This window comes from Cervus elaphus, chromosome 14 (genome assembly GCF_910594005.1).
Source record: "Cervus elaphus chromosome 14, mCerEla1.1, whole genome shotgun sequence".
NCBI lineage: Eukaryota > Metazoa > Chordata > Mammalia > Artiodactyla > Cervidae > Cervus > Cervus elaphus.
In genome coordinates this window covers 53,159,359-53,178,315 of record NC_057828.1, presented here as the reverse complement: position 1 = coordinate 53,178,315, position 18,957 = coordinate 53,159,359, and the positions used below count along the sequence as shown (strand labels likewise).

General features: G+C 62.2%; 2 protein-coding genes across 2 annotated transcripts; one reads left to right on the top strand and one right to left on the bottom strand.

Annotated features, from left to right (window-relative positions):
* Window positions 1–22: 22 nt before the first annotated feature.
* On the top strand, window positions 23–1,915 carry B3GALT6 (beta-1,3-galactosyltransferase 6). Its single transcript, XM_043923607.1, has one exon. The coding sequence runs from the start codon at window positions 125–127 to the stop codon at window positions 1,112–1,114; it is 990 nt and encodes a 329-aa protein (XP_043779542.1). The 5' UTR covers window positions 23–124; the 3' UTR covers window positions 1,115–1,915.
* A 10,197-nt stretch (window positions 1,916–12,112) lies between these two features.
* C1QTNF12 (C1q and TNF related 12) lies at window positions 12,113–16,195 on the bottom strand. Its single transcript, XM_043923783.1, has 8 exons — window positions 15,822–16,195; window positions 13,931–14,047; window positions 13,766–13,850; window positions 13,528–13,679; window positions 13,106–13,214; window positions 12,770–12,860; window positions 12,489–12,567; window positions 12,113–12,315 (listed from the first exon to the last, which is right to left on the bottom strand). The coding sequence occupies exons 1-8, from the start codon at window positions 15,987–15,989 to the stop codon at window positions 12,217–12,219; spliced, it is 900 nt and encodes a 299-aa protein (XP_043779718.1). The 5' UTR covers window positions 15,990–16,195; the 3' UTR covers window positions 12,113–12,216.
* Between the last annotated feature and the right edge of the window lie 2,762 nt (window positions 16,196–18,957).

Sequence of the window (18,957 nt, the reverse complement as noted above, 5' to 3'; positions counted from 1 at the left end):
GAAGCGGCCTCACAGCTCTCCGGAGCGGCCAATGAGAACAGCGCGGGGATCCACGTAGCCCGGCGGCGCGGCGCGGCCCCGGCCCTTCCCACGCGCGGCCCCGGTCCGCGGCGCTCCCCGCGCAATGAAGCTTCTGCGGCGCGCGTGGCGGCACCGGACGGCGCTGGGCCTGGGCGGCCTGGCACTGGGCGGCGTCGCGCTGCTCTACCTGGCGCGGTGCGCCGCGCCTCCCCACTCCGCGCTCGCCGGCCCCGCCGCACCGGTGCCCGTCGGCCCGGCGCGCGCCGCCGCCTTCCTGGCCGTGCTGGTGGCCAGCGCGCCGCGGGCGGCCGAGCGGCGCAGCGTGGTCCGCAGCACGTGGCTGGCGGCGCGGCGCGGCGGCCCCGGGGACGTGTGGGCGCGTTTCGCCGTGGGCACCAGCGGGCTGGGCGACGAGGAACGGCGCGCCCTGGAGCGGGAGCAGGCTCAGCATGGCGATCTGCTGCTGCTGCCCGGGGTGCGTGACGCGTACGAGAACCTCACGGCCAAGGTGCTGGCCATGCTGGCCTGGCTAGACGAGCACGTGGCCTTCGAATTCGTGCTCAAGGCGGACGACGACTCGTTCGCGCGCCTGGACGCAGTACTGGCCGAACTGCGCACCCGCGACCCTGCCCGCCGCCGCCGCCTCTACTGGGGCTTCTTCTCGGGCCGTGGCCGTGTCCGGCCCGGGGGCCGCTGGCGTGAGGCCGCCTGGCAGCTGTGTGACTACTATCTACCCTACGCGCTTGGCGGCGGCTACGTGCTCTCTGCCGACCTGGTGCGCTACCTGCGCCTCAGCCGCGAGTACCTGCGTGCCTGGCACAGCGAGGATGTGTCGTTGGGCGCCTGGCTGGCGCCAGTGGATGTGCAGCGAGAGCACGACCCGCGCTTTGACACCGAGTACAAATCCCGCGGCTGCAATAACCAGTACCTGGTGACGCACAAGCAGAGCCTGGAGGACATGCTGGAGAAACACCGGACGCTGACGCACGAGGGCCGCCTGTGCAAGCGCGAGGTGCAGCTGCGCCTGTCCTACGTCTATGACTGGTCGGCACCGCCCTCGCAGTGCTGTCAGAGGAAAGAGGGCATCCCCTGACGGCCGAGCTGGCCCACGCGCCCACAGGACGCCAGGGTCTCGACCCCGCGAGAGGCAGTGCTGGAAGGCCTCCCATCGGCCTTCCGCTGGCAAAGCTGACAGCTTCTGCATGGTCCTTAGCATGAGGCAGGCTCTCGAGAGGACCCGGTTTACCTGGTGACAGCAGGCTCCGAGGAGATGCCTAGCAGCGGTGGATGACTCCTAAGCCCACAAACCAGTCCATGCCCACCCGAGGGCATCTTGTTCTGTGTCTGGAACCAGCATCGTGTCCAGGCAGCCCCACGGGGCACGGGGCCTGTTCAGTTACCTTCCTCTCCCAGGCTGGTGCCAAGGAGCCAGAGGGTGGAGCTGGCAGGACTTGCAGGACCTGACTCCAAAGAAAAATTCCCAACCCCATCGGGGCAGTGGACAGTGTTATGTCCTGCAGCCACTGTACTGACTGTCCACCTGCACCAAGGGCCATGACCGCATAAACTGGGCCCTGGCACTTGGAGACTCGAGGTGTGATGCAACCCAACAGTTTTTATTGAAGTTACTTCACCTTGTGCAGTTAGGTCATCGCTTGCGGTCTCCTGCTGGTATCGTTTGTCATGTGTCATCTAGTATTTAAGTCCGTTGCGTGTGAATCAGCTTTCATGGTATTTTGGTCTGTGTCTGGAGTGAATTCGTGGTACATGTAATTCAGAGTTTGCCTGTGATTTATTTATAAATTTTGTAACTTTTGAATAGTTTTAAGTTGGGAGTGTATGGGTGTCTGTATGTTTTAAGTTATTTAAGAGAAGACTTTTCTATCAAAACTTGGAATTTATGGATTAGTCTATTTTTCCAGCTTGCGTTGTAGACCCATTGCTGCTTGTGTGTTGAAACATGGAAGAATTCAAAAGTATCTATCTCTCTTCCATTTTCATGGAAGGTGACCCCACTTCCTCTCTCTAAAAACACTTCCCTTTCAGCCTTCCTCATGGCCGCACAGGGCAGGTGTTTCTGGAAGCAATGACAAGCTTTCCCAAAGTCTGTCTTGACACAGCCCTGCTGGGCTACATCCCCTTGGGGGCAGCGGGTGTTCACAGCACCTTTGCACATACCCAAAGGTTGTTTTCCAGTTGATCAGTTGTATCTAACTTTGTGACCCCATGGACTGCTGCACACCAGGCTTCCATGTCCGTCACCAACTCCCAAAGCTTGCTCAAACTCATGTCCATCAAGTCAGCGATACCATCCAACCATCTCATCCTCTGTCATCCCCCTCTCCCGCCTTCAGTCTTTACCAGCATCAGGGTCTTTTCCAATGAGTCAGCTCTGTTCCTTGTTAAACATGGAGAATGAGCTCTATAGTCATGGCTGAAGTCAAATAAAGTGGCAATGGAGGCCCCTCCCCAGCTGGCTGGATTCTGCATTTTCTGTCTGTTAACCGGGCCCTGCTGCCCCCTGCCTGCAGCCTGCTCTGGGGCACTGGGAACCGGACGGAGGGCACACGCCTCTGACCCGCCCCTTGACTGCCATTCTCAGGCTGTGGATTTTAAGAATGGGTGTCTTGGCCCAGGCAGCTCACACAGTGGGTGGCTGTCTCATGGCTCTGAAGGCTGGGGTTCTGCAATCGGCTGCCGGCGTGGTCAGGTTCTGGTGACGCTTTCTTGCTGCTGTGCAGATGGCCACTTTCCCACCGCGCTGTGGTTACAAGGTGTAACTGACCCAGCTCTGGTTACAAGGTGTGGGCTTTGCTCCAGAACTGACCATGTGGCTAGACAAGGATTTAGGAGAGGATCCAGGTTTTGGGGACACCAGGGTGAGCAGGATGGGGCCCTGCCCCCTGCTAGGTGGGCGCTGGGGGATGCTGACCACAGCAGGACGCCATTCCTACTGACCGTATGGAATGATAGTCCTGGGATGTCTTGTCTCCACCTCAGGATCATCGGAGGAGTTGGGGGACACAGATGTCTGTTTCTCAGGACAGGACTCATGGACGCCCACATGGCCAGCTCAGAGTCTCTGGACTTTCAGATCCCTGCCCAGCACCAATGTCTAAGTGCATGCATGTTCAGTTGTATCCAACTCTCTGCGACCCCATGGACTAGCCCACCAGGCTCCTTTGTCCATCAGATTCTCTAGGCAAGAATACTGGAGTGAGTAGCCATTTCCTTCTCCAGAGGATCTTCCCGACCCGGGAATCAAACATGTGTCTCCTGAATCTCCTGCATTGCAGGCAGAGTCTTTGCCGCTTGAACAAGACTGCTTAGTAAAAAGTCTACAACTCCCGGCATCTGTGTTGGGGGCAGGGCACTTGTGAGCTTTAGTATTTAGTTGAACCCCGTGAAAGTGCCAGTATGTAGCCAGTTTTGACATTCAAAAGTACAAATTTTGTATTCATCCTAGAACATTAAATTTCAGAACACACTCTGGGCTGATGGTGATTCTCCACACTGTGGCTGATGAGATGTCAGCATGTTGGAGCTGAAGGCCAGGACCCCTTCCTGGAGCCCATGGACAGGCTACATGTGAACATCACAGAGCCCAGCCTGTCACAGACCTTGAGGAGTCTCCTGTCCTCTGCCTCTCTGCTCCTGTCCACTGTCTGATCTGCAGATTCTCCCAGCTAAACGAGCCAAGCCCTCACCCTCTGTACCCCCTGGCTCTGTCCATTGCCTGTGGTCTGACCGCAGTGCCCCTCCCAGGCAGCCCTCCTGGTCTGCACCTCCCACCTGCTGAGGCACTTCCCATGAAGTCCATGCTCTCTAGGCGTGAGTGCCCTGTGGACCTGGGGCCAGGCCAGGTTCAGAAGGCAGCAGACCTTTGGGGAGTGGGAAGTCAGACCACCGAACTGGTTTCTACAGGGGAATTTAGGATACAAGATACCTCAAGTGGTGCACAGCACACAGAGCCAAAACTCAAAGCTTAATTTAAAAATATATACAATATCACTAATTAATAAAATAGAGAAACATGGGACCTGAGAGTCTGGAGGAGGCTATGTGCCCCAGGATGGTCCAGATCCAGTGAGCAGTCCTGGGGCACCCAACTGCTGGGTCACCACACAGCCTCGACTGGAACCCCCCATCCACCTCACCCCTCTAGACACCCCCAAAGCCTGAGTTCACCTGATGTGACTGAGCAAGACCAGGGAGGTAGTGGGCCAGGAGTTCGCCCAGGACACAGCTGCCAGGAGAGACCCTAGGAGAGAAAGGGGGTGAGGCTCCCCTCAAGTGAGGCTAGAGGTGTGCCCACCCTCCGCATTTGCCTTCCCAGCTTCCAGGCCCTGCAGTGCAGGCCTGTGTGCAGCTTGGAGCTGGAGGAGCCAGCCACCCAGCTGCCCTCTTGTCCCTGTGCACTTGGCCAGCCCCTGATTCATCCCAGTGTTGCTGGATATACCAGGAGTAGACAGTAAGCTCTGGCCTTGGGAATATCCCCCAGCCTCATGTGCACATGATGAAAATAGATTCAAAGATCCCTGGTGTTTCAAGAGCTGCAACCCTGGAAGTCTCTGCCCCCTTGCTGGAAGCCTGGAAGGGAGATGTGGGGAGGGGGCGATGCAGCCGACCCCAAGACGCTGACATCGTCATATGGGGTGGGGGTCCTTCACCAACTTCACCACCTCCAACCAGCCACTGAGCTGTGGGGCTGCTGGGGACCTGTCCGGAATGTGGGACCAGCCAAGCCAGCACTTGGAGTAGTAGGAGCCAGCGCTGGGACTTCCCTGCTGGTCCAGTGTTTAAGACCACTTCCACTGCAGGGGGCACGGTTTCCATCACTAGTAGGGAAACTTAAGATCCTGCATGCTGTGCTGTGCACCCAACAAGTGGAAAAAAAAATTTTGTAATAGGAGAAGCCCGCAGGGCAGCTGGGGACCCACAGCCGCTGCCCCGCAGCCTGAGCTGGCACATTGTGGGCTGTGTTTAGCCCTGCTGCCTGTCCCTCGGCAACCCCACACTCAGGCCCCTTTCCTGGGCTCCTGGCTGCAGCCTCCTCCGCCCTCCACACCAGGCTCACTCCTGCCCCAAGCCCCCGCCAGCCCTGGTTTACTTGAACGTCACTTCCTCATCCTCGTTTGGGGTTGGTGTGGGGGTTGCTGTCCAGATCACCTACAACTGCTCTCACTGGTCTCAAGCCTTCCTCGGCCATCCTGGGAGTGAGCTGTCCTAGGAGTGAGCCATCCTGGGAACCTGGAGCTCTTCACCTGCTGCCTGCTGGGCCCTACTGTTCAAAAGACACCGGCAGAGAGGCAGAGCTGGTGCTGCCGGGCACGCTGGGTCCTTGGGAGGGGCCTGGGTGGCTGCCCTGGCCTCCCCAGTGGTCTTCCTAGGATGTGTCCCGCCCCCTCAGACCTTCTCCACCCATCCGCTTCAGTGTGTGGTGGGCCGCAGGGGTTGGGGGGGTGCGATCCCATGCTTGGCTGCGCTGTATTCACAGAAGATGGGTTCAAGTCCCAGCCCAAGGACCTGGGAGTGGCCTGAGTGGGAAGTAGGGTCTTTGCAGGTGTAACCAAGGTGAGGATGGCAGGGGGCCTACTGCAGAATGACTGTCCTCATAGGAAGAGGAAGCAGAGGCTAGGGAGGAGAAGGCAGAGTCCAAGAAGGCTGCCAGGAGCTCCACCCCCAGTCTGCTGAGCCATGGATTTCATCAGCGCACTCCAGGGCAGACACCTCAGACAGCTCAGCTGCTGGCCGGGCCCAATCTCACCACCTCTCAGGGCTCAGCACAGACCCAGCTGTCTGGGGGCAGGCTTCCAATGTCCAGGCTTCAGGGTGGGAGCACGTGGCCTACGGCGACCACACTGGGGTCCCCACGGACTATGCCTCCTCTGCCTGGTCCCACGTTCCCTGCATCCCTTGGCCCCCTGCCCAGTATCTGCAGGTCTCACAGGGGCAGCCAACCCTCGTCTCAGGCCCCCTGCCCCCAGCACACATTCACGTCGTGAGACCACTGACTCTTGACCATCCAGGGCCCAGGGAGCCCACCGCAGCTGCTGCAGACAGGCCTAAAGCATGGCAGGTGCCCAGTCCCCCACGGGGCCTCCAGCATCAGAGAACCCAGAGTCAAGATCGGGTCCAGTTGCTGCTTGATGCTTGCACTCTGGTCCAGGGTCGTGGCGAGGGGTGTGGGCTGGTTTCCCTCCCTAGAAACACACTCTGGGCTGAGCTGACATCTCTCTCCCACTCTGAGTCTAGGAAGAAGGTGAAAATCCACCATCCACCCAGCCTCCTAGGCCTGGGTCTCCCCTGGGGGTCGCTGTCCCCATAGCCCTGGGACCTGGAAGACCGCTCACCTATCACCTGGCCTCTGTGGGCACCCACCAAGGCCAGCCCGGGCCCCCCAGACTGCACCCGCTGTTCTGCTCCCACAGAAAGTGTGCATCAACCTCCCTCCACACCCCCTCAGCTCTCCCTGTCCCCTCCCCCCACTGGCCCCCAGCACCCTCCTCCATCTGTGGATGGCAGTACTGGCTCCCAGCCCTCCACTCCCCACCCGCCCAGACCTTCCCACCCTTACAGAGCCATACCCCCAGCAGAGGAGGCACTACTCACCACTGCCACACTGCAGCCAGGAGACCCCTCCTCAGCCCTGACACTGGCCACCCCCCCGGGGTCCCCGGGTTCCCTCCTCTGCCGGGGTTCCCTGGAACCTTCCCCACCCTTCCTGATGACCCTGAACCTTCCCAGTCATGGAGCCCACCAGAAGGGTGACAGGAAGAGAACAGGAGGCGAGGGGGAGACTGCCAGCCTCAGGCCCCTGCTCGGGCCACGGTGACCAGTGAGACCCTCCTCGTGGCCTTGTGGCCATCCTGTGAATCGTGGCTGCGGCACCGGCTCTGCCCAGGGCCCAGTTCTGGTAGGAATCAGCCAACATCTGAATCTTCACTGATGCCCCTCCCAGCTGCTGGGGCACCCGAACAGGGCTCAGGGAATAAGTGAAATCAGGAAAGGTAAGCAGTTCCTGTGAGGCTGGGGCAGGGACCCCAAGGACCCTCCAACCTGGGCTAGGACCCGATCCCCCTCTGGATGTCAGCCTTAGTCACCCAGGTCGGAAGACTGCACACAGGCACACCCCCCCAGTCCAAGCACTGGCAGGCATGCCCAGGTCCACCGAGCCCCACCTGACTGAGATCAGGTGGGGCTGATCTGCCCTCGCTGCCCCCAGGAGAGCCAGCCTTGGCTGGGGGGAGGGGAGGGACCCTCCTCACCACACCGTGCCCTGGGCTCACAGCTGGTGCCCCATCGCCCCTGACCCCAGGTCCCGGCACTTCCCCTGCCCACAGCCCCTGGGGCCGGCAGTGTCCACCAGACACGGCTCTGCTGGCCGCAGTGCTGGGCAATGCTCAAGGCTGGGGAGGAACCTGGAGCCATGGCGGCCGTGGGGGCCTAGACGGGGGTGACTCTGTCCCTTAAACACTGAACCTCCATGGCCCTGCCCACAGGACAGGCGCCAGGGCAGGTCTCGGTCCAGCACCCACCTCCCGCTGACCCCGGGTCTGACCCGGTCTGGTGACCCGAGAAGAAAGAAACCTGAGCTCTGCCCCTCCCTCCAGTGGCGTCTGAGGGTCTCAGCAGCCCAATCCCCAAGGGGCTCCTGCACCCCTGCAACCATCGCCCATGTGGCGCCCTGCAGAGTCCCAGGCAGATCCCAGTCTGCCCCTCTGGCCCCAGAGGAGGGACAGGGCAGCCTCCAGAGTGAAGGCCAGGCTGATTCCGCTGCAGGGCCTGGAGCAGGGCGGCTTCACTTCAGGTAACACCCCTTCCTGTTCAGTTCTGATCTCACACACCCAGGCCTCTGGAAGGCTGTGGGCACAGGTGGCCATCTAGGCTGGCCTGGCCACCACCCCAGGTGTGTGTGACACGCCGGCTGTTGCAACACCAATGTTATCATACCAGAGGAGTCTGTGAGTCACTGCCCTAGAGCAGGTTGCATCCAAATCCTCCAGAACAAAGGTCTTTTGTCCCTGTGCCCCCACCCTCCCATCCCCCCACACACCGTGGGCGCCATCTGACGTACCCTCAGATGCCCCCATTCTCCCAGCCCCCCCACCCTGTGGGCACCATCTGACGCACCCTCAGATGCCCCCAGCCCCCAGCCCCCTGACACCATGGGCGCTATCCGACACACCCTCAGATGCACTGAGGGGCAGGCATGCTGATAGAGGTGGTGGGCATAGACATGGACACGGGTCAAGGGGGAGGGTGTGCCCAGTAGCCAGCCAGGTGGGTTCCCCAGCCTGACTTGACCCAGCTCCAGGGGCTGAACTGGAGGAGATCCCAGGCTGCTGGAGGCCTCAGCTCCTATATCAGCTCCTGGATCAGTCAGGTTGAGACTGAGCACCTCCAGGACCTGGGGCAGGGTTGGGCGGCCTGAACGTGAAGCCCAGAGGGCACGTGGCCAAGCCCAGTCAGTGAATACAGACCCTCAGCACCACTGAGCGAGGGCCCCTGGGCACAGCCAGGTCCCAGGTCAGACCACCGAGTGCCGGCTGGGGGCCTCAGACGAGATAAGGCTCCCTGCGGCCCCTGAGGAGCTTCTGCCCCAGGTTGGGGGTCTGGAACCCCTCTCCCTTCACCCAGAGTCCCTGTTCGTCAGGGAGTCCAGCTTCCAGGTTCCAGGGAACTGATCCCTCCCCACCGGGATCAGTGATGGTGTGGTCACCAGCCCAAGTGTCCAGAACAACAGCCGCCAGAGCTGGACAATGCCAGTAGTTCTCCCAGTGCCAGGGACCCCGACTGCACTAACCTGAGCCCAGGGACTGCCTGGCCATGGGCGCAGGCCACCGGCGCCTGGACACCAACTCTGCATTCACCCCTGGGGGCCCCGTGATTCCAGCTCAGGAAAGCCTAAGCCCCAGGGCAGAGATGGAGGACACACAGAGGCCCCCAGACACACCACATAGACACCGGGGACTTTGGCGGGGTTCCACCTGGACCACAGAGTCACCATCACGATCAGCACTGGGATATCTGGGGTCCACCTGGGAGGCCGAGGAACACACAGGCCAGGAGGAGGTTCAGGGCCCCCCAGAGGACACATCCACCCAGGCCCCAAGAAACCCCCCCACACCCCACACCCCCACACCCTCAGGGCACTCTGGATCCTTGGCTGGGGTCACAGGAGTCAGCAGTCTAGTTTGGCTGAGGATGGGAGCCCTGGTGGGGAGAGGCAGTCAAAGAGGCCCTTGGAACAGGCCCCCCTCCCAGCCCAGGCCCAACCTGAGGGGAGGATGTCATACCCAAGGTTGGCCCTGGCCACAAAGAGCCCCTAAGGGCCCATGTGTCCTGGCTGCACCCTAAGGGCCACACCCTCCCTGGAGCCCCTGCCCGGGCAGTTGGGCAGCTCTTGGACAGGCCTCACCCCTACCCTGGCCCATCTGTAGCCCCCAGAGGGGACCATGAGGGTGGGGCCTGCCCACCCCTGTCCTCCCCATTTCCTGCCACAGCTATTCCCAGCCCCCAAGAGAACTTGCCACTTTTCCTAAGCCAGAGGCCCATTTCCTGTCTGCACTCCAACCAGATAACAGCAGAGGGTGCCGGGAGCAGGTTCTGACCCGACTGGGAGACACGCCGGCCCCAGAACCTCAGGGACAGGCTCAGCCTCAGGGCCAGGAGGGATGGTCAAGGGAAGCTGGCTACAGCCCCAGGCCCAGGGCTCAGGGAGTGTCCTCCATCCCAGGAGCCCTGGCATGGCCAGTCCCCAGCTCTGGCTGCAGGCAGATCAACGGAGATTGAGGGCAGTGAGCCCTAGAAAAGCAAGGAAGGTCAGCCCAGCACCTCCTGTGGCTCCAGAGCAGGGCTCGATCAGGGCTCAAGCTGAGGCTGCCCAGTGCAGTGCTGGCCATCGCAAAGTCCAGCCTGGAAACCAGAGTCTGGGCCAGAAACAAGCCCTGTCCCCAGGCCCCCCACTGCAGACCCCAGTGAGCCCCCTACCCTGAGCAGCAACAGCTCCTGCAACCCACCTGAGGAGCCCCTGCTCAGGCCGTGTGGTTGTGACCCAAAGGGCCCAGGGCCCAGGGTCCTGCAAACCCCTTCAAGGCTCGGAGGCTTAGCAAACACCCAGTTTGGGTCTGGCTCCAGGAGATGGCAGAGCTGAGAGAAGATGATGCAGCTGGGTCCAGGGTGGAGTCTCATGGGGGCTTTACCCTGCACTGGCCCCTTATCTACACTGGGGGGTCAGCCTACGTCCTTAAGGGCCAGTGTGGGCCTGAACCCCCTGCCACCACACTCAGGCGCCTAGACCCGCCTATAACAGCCACTGCTGCCCACATCAGCCCCCCATTTATTTGCTCCTGCACCCCCAGTGCCATGCTGGGGGCTCATTTGGAGACCGCACATTCCGGGGGAATTACAGCTAAGTGGTTAATGACCTCCCATTAGGGGCAGAAGCCGGGAGGAAGACGAGACAGACCAGGAGGCGATGAAGTCGGGCGCCGGCCCTGGCCACCTGCCCAAGGGAGCCCAGGCAGCTGGCTCGTCTGTCCTGTCCGTCTCTCTTCTCTTCATCTCCTGTCTCCCACCTGTCACCTCAGCGGGGCCTGGGCCGACCCCTGTCATCACAACTCCACAACAGGACCAAGTGAGGAGGCAATCCCTGCCCCCTCTCAGGCCAGGTTGGGTGAGGGATCTGAGAGGCCTCCTAAGCCAGAGGCCCATCTTCTGTCTGCACTCCAACCAGATAACAGCAGAGGGTGCAGGCTCTGAGCCGACTGGCAGACACGCTGGCCCCAGAACCTTAGGGACATTCTCAGCCTCAGGGCCAGGCAGGATGGTCAAGGGCAGCTTGGTGCCAAAGGACTGTCAGCAGAGCCCTGGGAACAGGGAGGAGTCTGGATGTGCGTCCTGCCAGGCACAGCCTCAGTATCCCCCGTACACAGGCAGCAACACTGACCGGTACCTGCAGCCAAGCCGGACTCCAGACGGACGGCAGCCCCAGGAAGCCTGGGCTCTGGGGCCCACACAGGCCCTCAGTGATGTGGAGCAGCTTGCCCTGGCCTCCCCCGTTCTCCTCCCCCGCCCAGCAGAGAGACCCCAGCTTGGCACTCACACATCCCCCTTGCAGGGGTGGATACACTCCTCTTAGATCATGCCGCCATGAGGCTGAGAACCACCCCCAGACCCCTGGCTCCTGTTGCCACTGGGTGGGAAGCGGGGGGATGGGTCAGAGGCCAAGCCTGCGGCTGCAGGGACTGGCGCCTGCCCGGCACCAGAGCTTTCCTGCCTCATTACCCAGCGGGCTGCAGGAGAGTCGGGGGAGCAGCTGGTAACCTGCCTGCTATCCCCCCACACCCCACCCCTGCCCCTGAGCCCCTGCTCTTCCCTGCAGCCTTGCAAGTGGGTCTCTGGGCCCCGCTACTGCAGAGCTGAGCGCCCCCTCACCCCCCCTCCAGGCTTATACAGAGGGGTCACGTGGGGCCGCCCGCTGGGGGCCCGGGGGCCAAGCAGAGATGGTATCTCGGCAGGTCTGCAGAGGCCTGAACCACGACCCACCACAATTTACATTCTTCAGTCTGAGTTTGCTGGGGCCATGAGGGGTGGGAGCCAGACCTCAGAGTGGCAGCTGCCAAGAAGGTAGTGAGAAGTCAGCTCCCTTAGGGAATGAGGGGATTTGAGGACCCTGGGGTTCATACAGGGGGCTGGCGGCCCTGTTCACCCACAGGCCCAGGCACCCTGGGGCACCCTGCCTTGCCCTGCATGCCCTGACATGTACCATCCTGTACCCCAACCTCGAGTCCTCCATGGCCCTGCGAATGTCTTCAGACTGCTGCCCGCTGAGGTGGGACCGGCCCGAGCTGGCTGAGGGGCAGCCCCAGGTCATGGGCAGGGCCAAGTGGCGGCTTGAATGGACAGCTGTCCTTGTCCTCAGAGTAAACGTGGCCCTTAATAGAAGCAGGGGCTGTGGGGGCCACACCCATGCTGCCAGGGTGATTAGCTGGAGCTTCCACCTCCCTGGCCAAGCCCATACCCATACCCATGGCCACTCTGCCCCCCTCCCCTGCCCCTTCCCCATAATGACCCAGTGACCAGGCGATGGTGGGGGCTGGGGGACCTTTATTTATTGCTATGATCACAGGTCTACCAGCGGGCAGAGGGGTGGGGGAGGCAGGGTGACTTCTTTGAGGACTTGTCCATCCCTCATGGGCCCAGGAGCAGGCCAGAGAAGCTGGAGGTGCTCTGCACAGTGAGAGCTGCCCCAGAGCCATTGTCCACGAAGACGGAGGTGTACTGTCCAGCCTGCAGACACCCACAGTGGACGTCACCACCCACGGGGCCCAGCCGCTCTGCGGTCGACACCCAGCCCCACCAGGTGGCCCCTCCCCAGGCCTTGCAGTGCCGAGGCTGAGGCTTAGAGGTCCAGGACCCCACCCCAGTGGTCCTCTGACCCCCACCCCAGTGGGCCCCCTCACCTGCAACTGCAACAGCCCCTGCACGTGCATCGTGAAGACGCTGCCACTGTTCTCCAGGCCGGAGATGGCCTCCAGGGACCTGAACGTGGGGTTCAGGGGTGAGGGGCCAGGGCACAGTGGCCGTGGGGGGAACACCCCTGTCGATGCCCAGAGACCTGCGTGCTCCCGCCTCAGGGCTCACCACAGTACTCTGTGTTCGGGGCAGCCCCCCTCTGCGGGCAAGGCAGTAGGCGGTCCCCTGCCCCTCAGGACACCCCAGGACCCTCGGGGGGCCCACTCACGTGTGGCGATGGCACAGGGACTCAATGCAGACCAGCACCCGCACTGTGTCCCGGGCCCTTGGCCGGACCCTGCCCTGCAGCTCCTTGGGATCTGGGGAGACAGGCCAGGTCTGCAGTGCCCACGGGGAGGACGGAGCAGAGGGGCAGGGGGCTGGGGGCCTTCGGGGCAGACTGTGGGCTGGGGAGGGTGGGCATGAGGGCTGTCCAGTCCCCAGTGGGTGCAGGGTTGAGGCAGGAGGTGTCTCTGCAATGGGACTGAGGCCTGAGGTCTGTGACATTGGGGCCCACCTGGAGGGCCAGCCCCCTCCCCCACACACCCTGGCCAGATCCGCTCACCCACATGCAGGCTGGCGGAAAACTGGAAGATGGCGGTCACTGGGGCTGTGAACCGACCGGAGGCCAGGCTCAGGCCAGACCCCCGCAGGAAGGCACCCTGGGCAGCAGGCTGGAGTGGGACAGCAGGGGGACACAGCTGCAGTCTGGAGCCTCACCTCCCACACCCAGCCTGGGGTAGGGGGGTGCCTGCAACCAACAGCCCTCAGCTCAAGCAGACCCCAGGTGGGCAGGACAGAAGGGTGACCCATGCATCTGTCCCCACCAGGACTCTGGGCACCAAGAAGCTCCACAAGGGAAGGCATCTCTGTCCCAACTTCCTTGTACCCTACCCCGAGCCTCGGTGCTGTGTGTGGAGGCCCAGGGTTGCCCCGGGGCCACTGTGGCCTGCTCTCCTGTGGGGCCCACCCACCACGCCCACTCACGGCCTGGAAGCCCTGCAGTTCCACCAGTGTCTTCTTGTCCACCAGCAGCGGGCCCCTCAGTCGACAGTGGAAAGCCTCGGCCACCAGCTGCCTGCCTATCCCCTCAGGCAGCACAGGGCCCAGCAGCCCCAAGGACCGATGCTCGGTGGCCTCTGTGGGGACAAGGGTGCAGGTGTGGCTCGCGTCAGCATGGGGTTCTCTCCCACACCCAGGAGGAGAGGGGGTGGAGGGGGCCTACCCTTCAGCATGTCCTGGAACTCCCGCAGTGCAGACTCCTGGGGGGCCTCCACACCTGGGTGGCCGGGGGGGCCAGAAAGGCCTCGCTGGGGGAGGCAGGAGAAAATGAGGCTCCTGAGGGGGCACTCACAGCCACCCCGACCTGGGCTCGGATCCTGGGGCTCACCAATTTCTTGTCCTGGCCTCGGCACCGCTTCTTTGAGGGCCCATGATCAGGGCGCCGGACAAAGTTCAGCCACGTCACATGGGCATCTGTAAACTCAGGCCCTGAGGCCTCGGACAGCTGAAGAGTCAGAGGACAAGGCTGTACACTGACCACGAGGCCCTGCTGGGTCCTGCCCCACCTCCCCCGGAGAACAACAGGAATCTTAGAGCCCAGGCTGCTGGGGTGGGACTCAGTGCAGACACAGGAAATAGGGCAACAGGGCACCGCAGGGCTCCCCTGGGGCTCAGGCCAGGGACCCGTGTCCAGAAGCCTCTGGTCTGCTGCCATATTGGGACCCGCACGGCCCCTCCTGCTGCTTTCTGTTCCCAGGCAGACAGGTACAGCCGTGTGCACATGGAGCCAGCCCTGCCTGTCCCGACAGAGGTAGCCCTGTCCTGTCCTGGCTGAGGCAGGCAATGGTGGACAGGAGTGTTTTCCAGAGTTGTGCAAGGCTGCAGAGAGTGGGCACAGGTCCTGCTCTGTGCTGGGCGCTGGGTGCACAAGCTGGTGGCCCAGGATCAGACGCTCCAGACATCTCTCATAACACCCCATTTCTGCACCAGGGCAGTCAGAGGGATGGGAGCATACCTAGCCCCAAAGTCAGGGCTGAGTGAGGGGGTGCGAGCTGGGGGTTGGTCCCTCTCTGTATCCAAGTCTCACACGGGAGGTCCACAAAGTGACCAGGAGCGCAGCAGACACTGGCCTGGCAGGAGAGAGCTACTGCCACGAGGCCAGTGGAGCCCCGGCCACTCCTGGAGAGCCAACTGTCCAGGCAGATAGGCCAAGGGGTCCTGACCAGGTCTGGGGGGCTGGGAGGGCCAGGGGTCCTCCCTTCTGAAGTCCGCCTGTTCCTCCAGTCACCACAGACCTGAGCCATGGTGTGGGGTCCAGGGGGCAGGGGGAGCAGGAGCCCACTCTCAGCAGGAAGAGCGGGTGTCCGGACGCCTGCAGAGGGCTATCCTGGGGTAGGGGTGGCATGGACACCCCTTGTCTGCCCCCAGACTGCCTTGCCATGGCTCTGGAGGGGCAGCCCAGGCAGGTGGGGCCAGGCAGAGCAGGAACTGCCCCCCAGGATCCTCCCCCAAGCAGCTTTCCCAGAGCTTGCTGGCAGCCCACTCCCCTGGCAACAGGGCCAGAGGACTCGCTCTCCTCAGCCTGCCCAGCTGGAATATGGGGCCTCAGGCTCCAATGGGGCGCGTAGGCCGAGAGCAGCTGGGCTGGCCGCCATAGAGACGCCGGTGGGAGGCGAAGGCCAGGATCAAAGGCTCGAGGGCTGGCAGGGGGCCTGGCCCAGCAACCGCTGCTTCACTCCAAATCCAGCAGCCACCAGGCCCTTGCTGACAGGGTCAGCTCCTAGACCCCCTCAGGGAGCCCCAGCCCAAGAGGGTGGAGACCACAGGCTGAAGCAGGTGCGAGGTGCTCTTAGAGGGGACGCCAGGGGGGTAGGCTGGAGCTAGGGGCCTCCCAGGACCCGGCCTCCCTTCCCATGCCAGAGGCCATAAGGGGTGCTGGCTACTCAGCAGTGGGTCAGGGCAGGGCTAGCCTTGGCCACCCCGGAAGCCAGAGTTGGAGCACCAGATTCCAGCAGGGGGTCTGAGCCAGCTGCCCAAAGCACCTCCTGTTTGCAGTCTCACCTCAGGGCAGGAGGTTACTCAGGGCATGACGGTCCTTAGGCTTCAGTGGATTCAATGTAGCCCCCACAGAAGCCCCTCCACCCCCCACTCCCTCCCCAGGCCCAGAGAGGGTCCCCTGATCCACACTGTTATGGTTCCTGCCCGAAGTCCCACCCCACTCTGACAGGGGAGGCGGGCTGAAGGATGGCCCACGTGGGCCCGTAACAGATCATGCATACCTTAGGGAAGCCCAGTAGCCCCTCGCTGCCCAGTGTGGTGGCGTTGGGGGCTATGGGGCGCTGGCTGGACTGCCGAGGCCTCTTGGGCTCCCGCCGGGCCCCGTTGCCCCCGAGGAACGTGAGCTGTGGCCAGAAAAGGACTGTGGCGGCCACCCAGGCCCAGCGCATGTTGGCTGCTAGCTGCCGGATCCGGAGCCCGCAGCGGCTCAATGCTGTTGAGTCCAGGCAACCAGAGGCACTCAGAGTCTGAGCGTGGGGGCGCAGCCCCGAAGGACGCCTGACCGCCACTGGTGCATGTCTGCACAGGATGAGCTGGGCTAGTGAGGGACGCACCCCCGATCCTGCAGACTCCCTTGTGAGCAGTGCCCTCCCCGCCCGCGCTCCCCTCCTCCCCAAGGCTGGCGGGCTCCAAGGGGGCGGGCTCACAAGGGAAGAACCTCAGCCTCCCAGGCTTCGGGGGCTTGCCAGGGGGCGTGGATGGGGGCGGAACCCCACCGACAGACCACCCACCTCCCACACAGCTGCTGCCCAAGGGGAGAGGTTGTGCACTCCCCACCCCAGCCCCTTCAGGGTGGGGCCCAGCGACCCCAGGCGGGGACACACTCTGTCGGGGTTCATAGCCCCTTCCTATGACCTCACAGCCTGTCCCTCTGGCCCTGCTGCCCCAGGCCATGGCTCTGCTCCTGTGAGGGCTCCCAGCTGGTCCCAGCCTAGGTAACCCTGGGCGGGGGGGGGCGGTTCCTCCACCACGGGCCAGTGGGGCTAGCAGGGAAGAGACCAGTTAACCTCTAAGCAGAGGCATGGCACGCAGCTGCCCCTCCTCTTCTTGTGGTGCAGTCCCAACTCTCACTGAGGGGTTGCCTTCACCCAGCTGTGCCCCTTGGGCCCTCCAGTCCCCAGGCCTGTCCCCCCACTGGAGATCAGCAGAAAGCTGAGCCCCCAGTGGCCATGCCCTGCCAGACGATCCACTCTGGCAATGGAGAGCAAGTGACAGTGGACAGGTCCCCAGGAAGAGCTGGGGCCCTTCCTTACCTTCCTACAAGCTGCAGGCAGCATGAAGCTGTGGCCAAGTGTGTTGATAGGCCCTGGTGGGGGCCCAACACCTAAGACAGGACCATCCCCCTTCACCAGCTGCCCCTCGGCTAGTGCCACCTGGGGCTAAGGGTGGTCAGAGCTGCGGCTGATCTGCTGCTTGCAACTCAGACTTGAAAAAGGTGGGGCTTCCTGTCCCAGGGGCAGCACGGAAGACCGCTCCAGACCACCACACGCCCCGCACTGGCAGAAGTCCAGCACGAACAATGTGGGCAGGAGACAGCCAGCCCAGGGCCATGTGCAGGGTTGGCAGCTTCAGGCAGAACCACCTCAGAGACAAGCTGGGTGGGGACAATGTGAGGAGTGTCCGCCCAAGGACACCTGTCCCACTCCTTTTCAGGTAGATGTGGTCACCTCCCAGGACAGCAGCAGCCAGTCTCAGTGAATCCTGAGCTCGCCATTGGAGCCTCAGCTCTCTCAAGTGTCCAGCTGATGAGCCCGGTCTCAAGGAGGTCACGCCACAGAAGCCCCTCTGCACCTGCCCAGTTAAAGCCTCCACGGGACCCTGGCCAACGCCCAGCAGGAAGGGACTGCCAGACAGACTCCTCCCCTCCAGGCTGAGCACCTACGTCCTGCTGGCCCAGAACATGTGGACACACCAGCTGTGCCAGCCTCCAGCAGTCCCCATGGGCCCCAGCCCCCTGGCTGACCGAGGTCAGAACCAGAGGGAACCTGCTCTTGAGTTGTCCACGCCTCCTGGCCATAGCCACCAACTGCCCCCTGGAAGAGGCTCACGTCAGCTGACCTTGACCCAACAGTGAACACCCCAACTCCACACAGGAGGACAGGACCTTGGGAGTCCCCATTACAGCCCCCATCAGGCTGCCCACCCACTGCCCAAGGGAAGTGTCCCAGCCTCTCAGACCGAGAGGACAAAGTCATCTTTTATTCGGGGTCACATCAGACAGCAAGCCGCCATGGGCACCGGGGAGTCTCTGTACAGCATGGACCTGCTCCCACCGCCGGCTGAGGGTTTTTGAAAGTTAAGATTTCACACACAGGAAAAATGCATCTGCTCAATGTTCTGCCTCCTGAGTCCCTCAGGAGGGACACCTGGAAGGGGTAAAGACCTCCACAGAGATGCCCTCGGGCTGGCAGTGGATGGAGGGAGGCCCAGCAGAGCCACACACGCCAGCGGCTCGGCCCTGCAGCAAGCATAGGCAACAGGTCCACTGTTGGTCACAGGATGCCCAGCTCCTCAGCATACACAGCAGCTCTGGCCCCACAGGCCACCTCAGCACTGGGTGGAGATGGATTTGTGGTTCACAGACACCAAGAGCACAGAATTTAGGAGCAAAGACAAAATGATTTTTTTCACAGGAGTGGGTCAAATACACAGAAGTGGTAAATCAAAGAGCAATTTTAAGTTGATCAAAAAACAAAGAATGCCGAAGATGCATCAGTGCCCAGCTGCACGCAGTGAAGTCACCACCTGCTGCCTGGTGGCCCCCAGGCACAGCATCTTCCAAACACTAACTATGCAGGTGACATCATTAAGCAGAGACATAGAGGGGGAAGATGTTGGCGATTTAGGGAGTCATAGATCCTAAGCCTGAGAGGGTGCTCACCAGCCTTGCCCCTGAACCCAGCCATCCATCCCTCCTTCCCAGGCAGCCAGCCTCTAGGAACCAGACACGGATCTGCTGTGAAAGGAACTTGGGAGCCTGTCTCCAGGGCAAACAAAGTTCTGGACCACAAGTGCGGAGCCTGTGGAGCAGGTGGGACCCAGGGAACGGGCTGAGGGTCTCCTCCTGCCACCAGCGCAGCACGTGGAAAGCTGCAGGTGTGAAGGAAAGAGGGCAGTGTGACCAGCTGGGCAAGACACACAGCTCAGCCTCAGTGAGACAGCAGATTTTCAACTTCAGCCAACAGCCCGTGTGCTTCCCCAAGAGAAACCTGCTCATTTCTAGTGAACACAAGCATGTCTTAAACACTAAGGCCAGACAGAGCCCACACCCCCTGACCCACCCTTGGCCACCTGCCAGACCCCAGCCCTGCCTGCCGGGTCAGAGTTCTGCACTAAGAACGCACGCAGAGTGTTGGA

Coding starts and splice junctions, on each gene's coding strand:
- B3GALT6 (XM_043923607.1), top strand. CDS start 125: ATGAAGCTTCTGCGGCGCGCGTGGCGGCACCGGACGGCGCTGGGCCTG.
- C1QTNF12 (XM_043923783.1), bottom strand. CDS start 15,989: ATGCGCTGGGCCTGGGTGGCCGCCACAGTCCTTTTCTGGCCACAGCTC. Junction 12,568..12,769: donor TCCCTGTGCCATCGCCACAC/GTGAGTGGGCCC, acceptor CCCCACGTTCAG/GTCCCTGGAGGCCATCTCCG. Junction 12,316..12,488: donor AGGGGCTGTTGCAGTTGCAG/GTGAGGGGGCCC, acceptor GGGTGTCTGCAG/GCTGGACAGTACACCTCCGT.